Source organism: Artemia sp. Qi Xiang Cuo, chromosome 7, assembly GCF_049724085.1.
Source record: "Artemia sp. Qi Xiang Cuo chromosome 7, ASM4972408v1, whole genome shotgun sequence".
Classification (NCBI taxonomy): Eukaryota; Metazoa; Arthropoda; class Branchiopoda; order Anostraca; family Artemiidae; genus Artemia; species Artemia sp. Qi Xiang Cuo.
Window position 1 is genome coordinate 64,228,173 of NC_142800.1, and position 15,303 is coordinate 64,243,475.

Genomic DNA, 15,303 nt, shown 5'->3' on the forward strand with positions numbered 1-15,303 from the left:
TGTGTGTGGAAGTTTTGTGTGTGTGTGTGTGTGTGTAGTTTTGTGTGCGTGTGTGTGTGAGTTTTTGTGTTCATGTGTAAGTTTTTGTGTGTGTGTGTGTGTGTTGTGTGTGTTTGTGTTTGTTTGTTTGTGTTTGTGTGTTTTAGTTTTGGTGTGTGTGTGTGAGTTTTCGTTTTTTTGTTTTTGTTTTTTTTGTGTGTGTGTGTGTGTGTAAGTTTTTTTGTTATTGTAATTTTTTTTGTTAATTTAAGTTTTCTTGTTAATGTGTAAGTTTTTTTGTATGTGTGTGTTTTTGTGTGTGTGTTTTTGTGTGTGTGTGTGTTTGTTTTTGTGTGTGTGTGTGTCAGTTTTGTCGTGTGTAAGTTAGATTGAGTGTGTGTGTGTGTAAGTTATAGTGTTCATGTGTTAGTTTTTTTGTCTATGTATGTTTTGTATTGTGTGTGTAAGTTTTCGTGTGTGTGTGTGCTAGTTTTTGTGCATGTGTGTGTGTGTGTTAGTTTTTGTGCGTGTGTGTGTGTGATTTTTTTTGTGTTCATGTGTAAGTTTTTGTGTGTGTGTGTGTGTGTGTGTAAGTTTTTGTGTGTGTGTAAGTTTTAGCGTGTGTGTGTGTGATTTGTAGTGTGTTTGTGTGTGTAAGTTTTGTGTGTGTGTGTGTGTAATTTTTTGTGTGCATTTAAGTTTTTGTGTGCATGTAAGTTTTCGAGTGCATGTGTAAGTTTTTGTGTGTGTGTGTGTGTAAGTTTTTGTGTGTGTAATTTTGTGCGTGTGTGTGTATTTTTTCGTGTGTAATTTTTTTTTTTTGTGTGTGTGTGTGTGTATTTTTTTGTGCATGTGTGTGTGAGTTTTTTTTTGTGTTAATGTTTTTGTTAGTTTTTGCGCTTGTGTTTGTGATCTTTTTTTTTTGTGTGTTTAAGTTTTTTTGTGTGTGTGTGAGTTTTATTGTTTGTGTGTGTGTGTAATTTTTGTGTGTGTGTGTGTGTGTGTGTAAGTTTTTGTGTGTTTGTAAGTTTTTGTGTGCATGTAAGTTTTCGTGTGCATATGTAAGTTTGTGTGTGTGTGTGTGTGTGTGTAAGTTTTTGTGTGTGTGTGTGTGTAAGTTTTGTCGTGTGTGTGTAAGTTTTCGTGTGTGTGTGTAAGTTTTAATGTGTGTGTGTGTGTAAGTTTTTGTGTGTGAGTTTAATTTTTTGAGAGTGTGTGTAAGTTTTTGTGTGTGTGTAAGTTTTTGTGTCGTCTAATGTGAATTTCAACCATTCAGGCTGGTGGACTAAGACCCCAATTCTGAGCTAGTGAATTTCCACCATTCGGGCTGGTGGACTAAGACCCTAATTCTGAGCTAGTGAATTTCTACCATTCAGGCTGGTGGACTGAGACCCCAATATTGAGCTAGTGGATTTCCACCATTCGGGCTGGTGGACTAAGACCCCAATTCTGAGCTAGTGAATTTCCACCATTCAGGCTGGTGGACTGGGACCCCAATTCTGAGCTGGTGGACTAAGACCCTAATTTTCCAACTCTTGCATTTCATGACAGAAATTCAAAATGAACAAGCCTGAAATAGCAAACAAGTCATCCCAAACTATTGGTTTCCGACAACAAACACCAATGATGGAATAAGAATCCTAGCTCTGAAAAGTTCAAATAGCAAACTACACATCCCAAATCGTAATTTTCTGAAAACACACACCTATTAAAGGCTATGAAAACTAGCTAATAAAATCCGGAAATAGCAAATTAAACATCTCAAATCACAAGTTTCAGACAGCACTCACCTATGAAAGGCTAAGAAATCAAGCTCTTAAAAGTCAAAAAATAGCACCCCACACATCCCTAATCATAGGTTTCAGAAAACACATACCTATGAAAGATTAAGAAATCTAGCTTAGAAGAGCCCAAAATAGTAATTTACATATCGCAAATCCTAGGTTTCAGACAACACTCACCTAAGAACGGCTAAGAAACATATCTCAGAAAAGTCAAAAATAGCAAAGTAGTTATCCCAAACTATAGGTTTCAGACAACAAACACCTATGAAAGGCTAAGAAATTCAGCTCAGAAAAGTCAAAAGTAGCAATCCACCCATCCCAAATCATAGGTTTCAGACAACACACACCTATGAACGGCTAAGAAACCACTCTCATAAAAGACCGAAATAGAAAATTACAAATCCCAAATCATAGGTTTCAGACATCATTCACCTATGAAAGACTAAGAAACCTTAGCTCCGAAAAGCCTGAAATAGCGAAACTACTCATCCCAAACTAGAAGTTTCAGACAACACACACCTATGACGGACAAAGAATCATAGCTCTGAAAAGTTCAAATAGCAAACTACACATCCCAAATCATACGTTTCAGACAACACACACCTATAAACGGCTAAGAAATCTAGCTCAGAAAAGACAAAAATAGCAAACCACTCATCCCAATCATAGGTTTCAGTCAACACACACCTAGGAAAGGCTAATAAATCCAGCTCAGAAAACTCAAAAATAGCAAACTAAGTATCCCAAATCATAGGTTTCAGTCAACACACACCAACGAAAGACTAAGAAACCTAGCTCAGAAAAGACAAAAATAGCAAACCACTCATCCCAAACTATAGGTTTCAGACAACATTCACCTACGAAATACTAGAAAATCTTAGCTCAGAAAAGCCTGAAATAGCAAACTACACATCCCAAATCATAATTTTCTGACAACACATACCTATGAAAGGCTAAGAAACCTAGCTCAGAAAAGTCGAAAATAGCAAACTACACATCCCAAATCATAGGTTTCAGACATCACACACCTATGAAAAACTAAGAAATCCAACTCAGAAAAGCCCGAAATAGTAATTTACATATCCCAAATCATAAGTTTCAGACAGCATTCACCTACGAAATACTAAGAAACCTTAGCTCAGAAAAGTCTGAAATAGCCAACTACTCATCCCAATCATAGTTTTCAGTCAACACACACCTAGGAAAGGCTAATAAATCCAGCTCAGAAAAGTCAAAAATAGCAAACTACGTATCCCAAATCATAGGTTTCAGTCAACACACACCAACGAAAGACTAAGAAAACTAGCTCAGAAAAGTCGAAAATAGCAAACTACTCATCCCAAACTATTGGTTTCAGACAACATTCACCTACAAAATACTAGGAAACCATAGCTCAGAAAAGCCTGAAATAGCAAACTACACATCCCAAATCATAATTTTCTGACAACACATACCTATGAAAGGCTAAGAAACCTAGCTCAAAAAAGTCGAAAATAGCAAACTACACATCCCAAATCATAGGTTTCAGATATCACACACCTATGAAAGACTAAGAAATCCAACTTAGAAAAGCCCGAAATAGTAATTTACATATCCCAAATCATAAGTTTCAGACAGCATTCACCTACGAAATACTAAGAAACCTTAGCTCAGAAAAGTCTGAAATAGCCAACTACTCATCCCAAACTCGAAGTTTCAGACAACAAACACATATAAGTGACTAAGAATCCTGGCTATGAAAAGTCCAAAAAGCAAACTATACCTCCCAAATCATAATTTTCTGAAAGGACACACCTATGAAAGGCTGAGAAATCTAGCTCAGAAAAGTCAGAAATAGCAAATTAACCATCCCAAATCATAGGTTTCAGTCAAAACACACCTAAGAATGTCTAAAAAATCCTGCTCAGAAAAGTAAAAAAATAGCACCCCACACATCCCAAATCATATGTTTCAGACACCACTCAACTACGACAGAATAAGGACTCCGGGTATGAAATTTCTTATAAGAACATTGCATTGTAAAACTCGTGTTTTTCAAAAATAACTCGCAAAAGAAAGACTGAAAACTACATATCAAAAAAGCCTAAAAGAGCACTTTTACTCTCCCACATCGAGGTTATCTGACAGCATTCGCCTACAAGATACTAAGAAACCTTAGCTCAGAAAAGTCTGAAATAGCAAACTACTCACCCCAAACTCGAAGTTTCAGACAACAAACACCTATGAGTGACTAAGAATCCTAGCTCTGAAAAGTCCAAAAAGCAAACTATACCTCCCAAATCATAATTTTCTGAAAGGACACACCTCTGAAAGGCTAAGAAATCTAGCTCAGAAAAGTCAAAAATAGCAAATTAACCATCCCAAATCATAGTTTTCAGTCAACACGCACCTAGGAAAGGCTAAGAAATCCTGCTCAGAAAAGTCAAAAAATAGCAACCCACACACCCCAAATCATAGGTTTCAGACACCACACACCAACGAAAGACTAAGAAATCCGGTTATGAAAAGTCAGAAATAGCAAATTAAATATCCCAAATCATAGTTTTCAGACAACACTCACCTATTTGTGTGTGTGTGTGTGTATGTGTGTGTGTGTATGTGTGTGTATGTGTGTGTGTATGTGTGTGTGTATGTGTGTGTGTATTTTTGTGTTTTTTTGTGTGTGTATTTTTGTGTTTGTGTTTATTTCGGTTTGTGTATATGTGTATGTATTTGTGTGTGTATTTGTGTGTGTGTGTGTATGTGTGTATGTTTATATGTATGTGTGTGTGTTTGTATGTGTGTATGTATGTGTGTGTGTTTGTGTATGTGTGTGTGTGTATGTGTCTGTATTTTTATATGTTTGTGTGTGTGTGTGTGTGTTTGTATCTGAGTCTGTATGTGTCTGTGTTTTTGTATGTTTTTTTGTGTGTGTTTGTGTTTGTGTGTGTGTGTGTGTGTGTGTGTGTGTGTGTGTGTGTGTGTGTGTGTGTGTGTGTGTGTGTGTGTGTGTGTGTGTGTGTGTGTGTGTGTGTGTGTGTATGTGTGTGTATGTGTGTATGTGTGTGTATATGTGTGTGTGTGTGTGTGTGTGTGTGTGTGTGTGTGTGTGTGTGTGTGTGTGTGTATCCCGGCGGCGGTTCTCGGGGCTGGGGGACCTTGGGGGGCCGGGGGAGGGCCTTGGGGCACAAGGTGGGCCTTTGGGTACAGGGTGGGTGGTGCGGGATCTAGTTGGGCAGTTGGGGACTATTGGAGGGCCTTTGGGACCGCGTTGGTCCTGTGGGAGTTCGACGGACCGGTGGAGGGCCCGAGGCGGGTGTTGGGGAGTATGGGTGGGCCGTTTGGGGTGCCGGTGGCCCTTTGGGAGCTTGGTGGGCCTTTGAGGGTCCGGGGGACAGTTGGGGGCCTGGGGGACATTTGGGGACCGGTGGAGGGCCTTTGGGAGCTTGGGGGGCTTTTGAGGACCGGGGGCTTCCTTCGGGGTTGGGTAGGAGGATTGGAACCCTTTGGGGTTGGGTTAGAGGACCTCACAACACTGTTCAAATGAAACTTGTGTATTATAACGACCACAGAGTTTTACCATTAAATTCTCTTCTAAAATCGCTTCAAAAATCTTCTTTTAAAATGTCTCTATCTGTTTCACCAAAATAGTTCCATAACCCGTCTAAAACAGTTACGCCCGAATAATCCCTAAACATAAATTCAGCGTGTTCAATTTGTTTTTCGCATCTCTGCGCTAACGTATTTCAAATAAATAAAAAACCTTTTCGCGCGCTAAAACAATTCATCGCTAAGGTGTTTCTTGCCTAATTGTTTCCACGGCCTTTAGTTATTATTATCCTGGGAAGTTCGACCAAAAGAACTGGTCCCGAGTCAAACACATTAATCATATGGATCTATTCCTGGAGAATCGTTTCTAGGCGAAAATTTTAAAAGTCTGACAGATGATGTCATTGATCGATTCATCTGTCATGAAAGGGGACATTAATTTGTTGTTTCTATGTGGAATTATTGATTCACGATAGGTGGATTGAGGTTGACAGCACAGGTGTTCTGACTCGTGCCAGCACCATGTGGTTTATGGTTTTCTCAGTGAGAAAGTTACTGTTTTTTCAAATTATAAATGAAAAAAAAAATAAAAACATAAAAAAATTTGATAAAATTACTTTTTTTAAAATTATAACTGAAAAAAAACATAAAAAAAGACATAAATGTGAAAAAATTCCTGTTTTTCAAATTCTCACTGACAAAAACCATTAAACATCCATAACCATCCATGAAACAGACATAAATGTGACAAAATTCATGGTTTTTCAAGTGAGAAAATTCCTTTTTTTTCATTCTCACTGAGAAAACCATAAACCACGTGGTTCTGTTCGGACTCAATAAGGCATCTCTACTTATATAGCCTTCGGACATTTTTCGGCTGAGCGATTTTCTATTGGGAGGATTTTTCTATGGGGAGGAAGGTTTCCGGGGAGAATTTTTCCAGGACAAATTTTACACGGATGGGAGGGGTATTTACTTTTATGATTTGAAAAACTTTCTTAAAATAGATTTTAAAAAGTTTTTTTTTTCAACTAAAAGTAAGGACCAACATTTAAATTTATAATCAACAGAAATTATTCTGTATATGAGGGGGTGTCTCTTCCTCAACCCTCGGTCTTTACGAAAAACCTAGACTTTTTCACCCCCCCCCCCTGTGCCTTCTAAAGACCGGAACATAATTTCCACTTTACCGAAAACAATCATTATTTGGAGCCATGGGCGCCAGCCCTCCCTCCCTGTCTGAATGACGCTGCCCTATATTTGTATTCATTTAAAAAACTTTTTCCACAAAACAAGTTTTTCAAAGAAAAGTAAAGAGATTAAGCCAAAAATGGGCAGAAATAAAGTCAAATAAGCTTTCAAGCGTAAAACTACCATAAATAACTATCAACAGATAAATGCAACTCAAAACGAACAGAAATTAGAATAAATATCTGAGTGAAACTCAAAATGAGCAAAAATTAACATTACTAGAGCTGACAACCCTCATGCCTTCTCAAGACCAGAACATTATTTAGGCTTTACTGAAAAAAGAATGACAGTGGATTGTTAGTTTAATATAACTATACTGATATTTATTCCTTAAAGCCTTATTTTTTTGTATTTATTTAAATAAAGAAGGTGAAAACGTTTAAAAGTATTTTGTTTTTAGTAAAGTGCAAATTTCGAGCGATTCGAAATTTCCTTTCGAGTTTGACTCGGTTATTTATTCTAATTTCTGTTCGTTTGGAGTTTCACCTGTTTATTGATAGTGATTTGTGGTAGTTTTACGCTTGGACGATTACTTAACTTCATTTCTGCCCATTTTTGGCTTAATGGAGCTCTTTACTTTTCTTTGGAAAGCTTGTTCTTTGGAAAAAGTTTTCTTTTACAATTAGTTTCTGTTCTTTTTTTATTGACATAGTCATTTTCATGGAAAAAAAATTAATATTTTATATCTTTTCAGTTTTTTCTATAAGAATCCATAGTTTGGGTTGCAATTTGTATGTTGGAGAAACTTTGGGCCAATTGCATATTTTTTTTTTGGGGGGGGGGGATGCCTAATCGCGCTATAGACATAGTTGCTGGGCTGTTCTACTATGCTGAACAAAATAGTTATCTCAAAACTTTGACTAGATGTGTTTGGGAAATAAATCGGCTTGAGAGACGGGCTAATTGCCCTCTCATCTCTTTTTACTCTAATAAAGGATATTAGAACTTTTAATTTTGAATTGAATTAGCTTCTTTAAATGTTTCAATGGTATTTCTAGCTGTTATAGAGTGGTGCCTATGATACTGCTTATATGCCTTTTTGAAAACCTGAATGCATACAGTTTTTTCGTTTAATTGGAACTCCCCCTAAACGTTTCCTAAAAGTTTCACCTTAACACTCTGAGCGTTATTAGTCACATTAACTGTTGTGGTAGTATTAAATTATACACATACTGCCTTCTGGCTAGTTCAAAATACCCACACCTTACTCATAAAGGTCTAACTTAATAATATAAGTTGCTCTTGAGATATTGCTTTGTCACCTTTTAGAAAGTCCACATGTTCATAGTTTGTTTTGATTTAGTTCAACCTCCGCCTAAATATTTCTTATATTTAATTGCTGAAGACATTTTTATATTCTCACTTGACTATTGGTTATACAATGGCTATCTCACAATTTCGATCGCATATGTTTGGGGAAAAGAGTATATCAGGGAAGGGGAGTTATTTTCTCTCCATCACGTTTGACTCTTAAAATGGAACTAGAACTATACATTTCCAACAAACGAGCATCTTGGGTTGTGTCAACCCCAAAGGCCGTGTTACGAGGTCTTTGGAATATTTTTGAACAATTTGCTACCTCAAAATTTCAATTAGATAAATCTGGGGAAAATATGATGTGTGGGGCATAGCTGCCCTCTGATAAATTTGACTCTTAAAAATGGCATTTAAACTTGCGATTTCCAATCCGACGATCCCCTCCGAAGTTTATACGAAAACCATTTCCATAAGAACTTGTATGCTCTTGGGGTATAACTTACAACCCTTGCCCTAAGGACTGTGGGGGGGGGGGACATCCTCAAAGACATAATTTTTGGACTTTTAAACTACGTCAAACAAAATAACTATCTCGAAATTTGGATTAGAAGTGTTTGGAGAAATGATTTGCGTGGGGAGGATGGTTGCCCTCCAATCACTTTTGACTATTAAAGAGGGCACTATCCCTTTCAATTTCCAACCGACTGAGTCCTTTTCGAAGTTTCTACGACAACAAATGGCCATCTTAAAATTTCTATCAGATGCGTTTCGAGAAAATACGACGCGTGTGTGTTTATGTGGGGGGGGTATTTGCCCTCTGATCACTTTGACTCTAAAAAGAGCTCTATAACTCCTGATTACCAATCCATTGAGCCCTCTCCGAAGTTTTACTACTGATGACGGTCACTGTATATGTGACCGAAATATCTGGTATTTTTGTGAATTTCTATCACTGTTATCATCATCACCGTCTATTAAAAGGATTTTATCCCTATTTGAACTTTTATTTATCGTCTCCGAAGTTTATACGACCACCATTTCTATAAAAACCTTATATGCCCACAGGGCGTCAATTACAACCCTTGTCCTGAGGGCTATGGGGAGGGGTCATACATAATTTCTTGACTTTTCAACTACACTGAACAAAATGGCTATCTTCAAAAATTCTGATTGGATGTGTTTCGGGAAATGGTTGGTGTAGGGGGGGGGGGGTTGACCACCAATCACATTTGACTGTTAAAAAGGCCAGTAGAACTTCTGAATACCAATCAAATGAGCCCCCTCTGAGGTTTATAAGACCACCTTTTCTATTAAAAAACTTATATCCCCCCAGGGCATAACTTACAACCCTTGCCCTGAGAGTTGTGTGTGTGTGTGTGTGGGGGGGGGGGTGTCATCCTCAAAGCCATAATTTCCAGACCTTTAAACTATACTGAACAAAATGGCTATCTCAAAATTTTGATTGCATGTGTTTGGGGAAATTATTTACGTAGGGGGGGGGGTTGATTGCCTTCCATGAGCTCTTTTTGAAGTTTCTATGACATTTTTGTCTATTAGAAGGGCCCTAGTCTATAAAAAAATAAAAAAAATAATTTATTGTGCCCACATCGCAATTTACTTGGGCAGCGCTATCGCGCTGCCTATGATATTTTGTTTTGAGATTTCTATTATGCAGCATTGGAAGTGCTGATTAGACCAGGTGAGCGCCCCCCCCTAAAACTCAGTCTATGGACGCCCATGTTTGGAGCTATGTGTTTTTATTTCTCATAATAAAGAAAAAATGTTCAACATCATAACCAAAATGACAGAAAAATACAAATGAGTGTAGACTAATAGTCTAATATATATACTAATAATCATTCCTGGAAGGCTTAATAATTTTAGACTTATTAAAGTTGAAAGAAGAGAAAACATTTAAAATGTAGTTGGTGTACAGTAAAATGCTACTTCTGTTCTGGTCTTTAGAAGGCACGAGGGACATCCGCCCTACTCCTCTCAGTTTCTGCTCGTTTTGGGTTTGAGTCGGTTGTGTATTGTAATTCCTGTTCGTTTTGGGTTTTATTTAAATAATTCTTTTGTGGAAAGGTTTTTAAAATTAAGTTCTCTTCGTTTTTAATTAACATATAGTTCTCTAAATTTTGATCGGATGTCTTTGGGGAAAAAAGATACATTAGAGGGAGGCTGATTGCCCTCCAATCATTTTTGACTCTTAAAAATTGCACTGGAACTTTCAACTATCAATCGAATGAGCACCTTCCGAAGTTTCTACGACAACTCCTTCCATTCGAAGTACCTTGGTAAAAAAAAGATAAAAAAATTAAATTAATAAATAATACATTGTGCTCACCTCGCTCTTTACTTAGGCAGCGCTATTTTTCTGCCTATCAAAAGCCGCTTGTCACCTCCCTCCGCTTGTTGATACCCGCGGCCCTTACACGATGTCATCTTGATGCTTTTCAAGTCAAATTCTCATTTGTTTCCTATTCAGTTAGTTTTTTTGGGAGATTCCTTTAATCTGTACCGGTTAAAAGATTGCTTAGTAAAATTTTCGGATTTTTCAATTGATCAATTTAGCTTTTTCGTTCAGTGTAAACTCAGAAAGAAACAAAGAGAAGTGCCGACGAAATAGAGAAAAAAAAAGAAAATAAAAAAAGAAAACAGGCACTCGATTCTATGTACCCGCTCGTCTAGTAAAAAGCAGGAATTTCTAAAATTATTAGTGCTGTTAAGAGTTTTGTCGTTGTAGGTCTAGTTAATCTTATTGTAATTCACAATGAGAGGCAATAACAGTGAAAATGTTTGGGGGTGGAGGGTTTCCGATCGAATAGATTTCAAAGACTGGCCGGTTCGCTGGTTTATTTTACTGATTATTAATGAAAACTGTTTCCATATCACATTTTGTTTCCAGTCGTTTAAACAGTGGCCAACTATAAACCAAGATTTCAATAGTAATCATGCCAGTACTTTCATCTGATCTTAATGATGTTATTTACAATATTGCATTCCTATTATTTATTTAACCTAAAAATGAGTCCAAAAACGGCAGCGTTTTGTGCTGCAGTTATGTTACTTTGTTTGCAATTACCTTGAAAAATTAAGATATCATCTGTCATGATGCCTCTGCTCACAATTACCTACCTTAAAAACAATACATTTTATACATCAAAGCTCGGCATAGAAAAATTGTAATATTAAGAAGGAGCAAAAGAATTTGTTACCGTTAGTTAGGACATAGCGTGATGCCTTTCGGACTTAGAATTTATGAGCTTTGGGGAAGTCCATTTCTTTAATGGAAAGCCTTTGTTAAGAATACATCGTATTTACTTGATTCTCTTGATCAATATATTCCTTTCGCAATGCCCATAGGAATAGCTTAGTTTGTGAAAAAATAATTTACGCAATGTAGCGTAAAGCTAAAGGTCAAGCCAGTCTACATAAGCTAAAGCTCGATACGCGTAATGCTTTTACGTGGAATTCTAGGTGAGATAAAAATTTTTCATTGATTACCTATGACCAGCGTAATTTAACTTTGCTCGTGTGAAAGTTCAAATTCTTCTAAAAAACCGTGAAAAAACCTTGCCTGTCTTGACCTTGAGACTAGTAAACTTATGGGACTAGAAATAATTCATTGAGAGAAATCACAAACGCCACCTGGGTATACTTTCTATGATATCAGCAACTTTTCTCGGTATGACCAGAGTCCACGGCCTGAAAAAATGTTTGAGCATAATGATCATGTAAACCTTACACCACCGCATGTACAGACACGATAATAATTCACACTTGGAAGAACCAAGATGAAAAATATTCACAGAACAAAAAAAAAACTTTTAAAGTAAGAACTTTTAGGCTGCTCAAATCTTTGGTAGGTCTTCGATGGTGGGTCACGACTTTATCCGTTCATAAAGCCGTGGGACACCGATTAAGGCTATATTTCCGTCAGCTTTCCATGATCTATGATCCTTAATTACCCAATTGTACCCAATTGGGTACTTATCTGTTAGTCAGTACACACTCGAAAATTTGGATCTGTAAAATCAGACAATAACCGGTTTATTACTGTTTGTATACGGAGACAATTAACTTCGACTCAGTGGAAAACTACATTGTAGCTATATTTTAATAAATATTTAGTTGGTATTTTGGTTAGATTAGGTTACATATTGCATGCAGCCCCGCTATACTTAACCCCCAAACTTTAGTGTATAGAGTGAGGTATTGAGGAGGGGATAACTCCCTCATATAGGGTATGATTTATTTTTGTTTTAAGTTTCAATATTCCTCCCTAGTTTCAGCTGAAAGGGATCGTTTTTTATTTTATTTTTGATCGTTGTCAAGTAATGCCGGGAAACCCCCACGACAAATCCGTCTCTGCTGAAAATTCCAACCAGAAAATTTCTTGTGAATAATTTCGCCTAGAAAATTTTCTTTAGCCTACTTTCATTTGAAAAAAAAGACTTGTTTTCCATTTAATGTTTAATATTTTTTCAAATCATGCCGGACAAACCCTTCGATAGAAAATTTTTCCTTGAAATTCCATCTTCCGAATGAAAAGTTGCTTCCGTGGAAAATTCTCCCATGAAGAATTTCTCCAGCGGAAAATTTTTCCATAGAGAATATCTTCTGAGAAAAGTTCCGCCACGAATAATTTCTCCCACTGGAAAATTCCCCATGGAAAATTTCTCCTGTGGGTAATCCCTCCCTCCCACGAAAAAATCCGCCAGACAATTTTAACCTCTCTGAAAATTTCCCCCGGACAATTTCTCCGGAAGTTAGATGTTAAATTGAATCGGCAAAGAGAAAGTAAGATAAATTTCGCATAGGAGTTCGGGCAAATTCTTCCGTGTAATGTTTCCACTTGTAATTTAATCTCTGGAAACTTCCGTGCCCTTAGAAAATTATCCCCATATAGAATCCCCCTGCAGAAAATTCACCTTCCTAAAAATGTCTTTTTACTTCGAAATAACAAATACTATCTGTAAACAATAGGCAAAACTCATAACTTATAGCCCTTCCCCCAGACACTGTGGGGATATCATGGCAATTTCCTCAGAACATCCCTACATGAAAAATTAAATAGGCAAAGAGAAAGTATGATGAATTTCGTACTGGAGTCCTGACAAATTCTCCGGTGTAAAATTCTTCCCTGTCCATGGAAGATTCTACCTGTGGAAAATCCCCATCACAGAAAATTCCCATCCCCGGAAAATGCCTGTTTACTTACAAATAAAAAATACTATACGTAAAAAATAGGCAAAATTCATAACTTAAAGCCTTCTCCCCAGGTTGTGGGGGGTCATGTTATCTACGGTGGCACAATTGTTTGATCTTTCACCTATGGTGGACAAAATGAATATCTTAAAATTTTGATTGGATGACCTCAGGGAAAAAACCGCAAGGGAGGGAACTAGTTGCCCTCCAATATTTATGGTTACTTTGAAAGGGCACTAGAACTTTTATTTTCGTTCGAACGAGCCCTTTCTCAATATTCTTGGGCCATTGGTTTGATACGATCACTGGCAAAAAATAAAATAAAAAGAAATAAATAAACACGCATCCGTAATTTTTCTTCTGACATAAAATACAAAATTCCACATTTTTGCATATGGGAGGCTGAAATCTTTAAAGTAGGGTTCCATGATATGCTTAATTTGACGGTGTGCTTTTCATTAAGATTCCCTGAATTTTTAAAGTGTTTCTCCCCTTTCTTGAAAATCACGTAAATTTTCTCAGGCTCGTATCTTTTGATGGAAACATTAAACTGAATGGATCTTATATATTTGGAATCAGCATAAAAAGCTAATTCTATGTTACATGAGCAAGGCCTATAAGCCAAGAAGGCATTTTATATAGCCAAGCCCTTTCGGAGGTCCTCAGCAACATTTGAAAGCCCCCCTCACTAAATGTATTTTAAGTTTGAGAACAGGCTATACCAACTTATGGATACAGGTATGTATGCTGTGTAACAGCATGTATCAATGGATTAAAAACATCATTGTTCTTCTTCTCGGCCATTTCCTAAATAGTTTTCTATGTTGGATCTTTTCTGCAAGACATTTACTGGTAGATAGCAGAAAAAGCCTAAAATAGTCAAATATTCTCGAATTTTGTTTTCGATATCGGTATTTACGTTTGAATATTCAATATCGATATTTGATCCGATATATCCATTTCGATATTGAATATCGCCCAACACTGCTCAGGAGCGAAATGTTACATCTACCTGCTTCATTACCATGCACAGCAGCTGTGTCATAGTCGGAAAAGTGAGAATACAATATTTTGCCCAGAATAAAGCTCAACCAAGACTCTGTCTCCCAAACCTCATTCTGCCAAGGTCCTTTATGCGTCACTGACGCTAATTGTTCTTCATCAGTCTTGTCTGATTGAGGAGGACACTAGATATTGGGGATATATTTAGAAGAGTGTATACGGATCAATTATATCTCAGCAGGGAACCTTGTTTGCGAAAATAGGGTCTATCAAAGGCGGAAACTAATTGCCAAAGCCATGTTTTCAACTGAATGAAGCTCCAGGGAAGTTCTAACTTGAGAGACATATTAAGATTATATGTGATATTTTTTGCGGAAAAGCAACTGAGCCGTGGAAATATTTTTGTTCAATTAAAAGGAAGAAAAGGTGATGAACCATGGATGGTAAGAGCCATTGCTTTGTGTTTAATTTAACAAGGACTTGAACAAAATTCGATTTCGGACAAATTCCAATTCGTTTTAGAGGAAAGGATCCAATTTTTGATTGCAATGGGAAGAAAAAAAAATGTATTATATTTTAAAAGGTGATTATTTTACACAATGTGTGATTTTTCAAAATCAATGTTCAATAATTTGCCATAAAAACTGTATTTTTGCTCTGAACTAAATGAGGCAAACTCAATTTTTCCACCTAGTAGAGTTTCATGATTTGAAATAGATTCTGCCAGTTAGTAATGCTACGTAAGGCTAAGCTAGTAATGCTACTTCCACCTTGTAGATCCATTGACTGTGCCCATCTACAGCCCCTTGTTATTTTTTAATGTTTAGTTAATTACAGGAAAATACAATGAAAACCAATTAGCTCTGTTTATAATTATTCCTTTTCAGGATTTTCAGAACTGCCAATAGGGGATCAAATGCGTCTTCTGCAATATACTTGGCCGGAAGTTTTATCATTGTCCTTAGCCTACAGATCTCTAAATAAGAATGGAAGACTACAATTTGCCACCGAAGTTCAAGTGTCTAGAAAACAAGCCATTGACTCTGGACTAGGAGACTTTTATGATTATGTAAGACTAATCATGTTGTTTTTTTATTGTTTTTTTTTACACTACTGGAATCGTCTATCCCAATCTATTCAAAGCCTCTCTCTTTGCACCCTCCCGGGAAGTTCCCATTTCCATTAAACCTTTCCTTACGACATCCTCCTTCCCCAGCCTAGGACGACCTGCTTTTCGCCAAAAAGGACAATCTTTGGCAACCTGTCATCTTTCACCCACAGAGCGTTGCCA

General features: G+C 37.0%; 1 protein-coding gene across 4 annotated transcripts in view; it reads left to right on the plus strand.

The window, feature by feature from the left end:
- Positions 1-15,303, plus strand: part of ERR (estrogen-related receptor) — a 218,498-nt gene that overhangs the window by 188,205 nt on the left and 14,990 nt on the right. For all 4 annotated transcript variants that reach the window (XM_089092496.1, XM_089092495.1, XM_089092497.1 and 1 more), the window contains one exon: positions 14,900-15,081. In XM_089092496.1, coding sequence (XP_088948622.1) covers positions 14,900-15,081 — 182 coding nt within the window. The remainder of the gene's footprint in view (positions 1-14,899; positions 15,082-15,303) is intronic.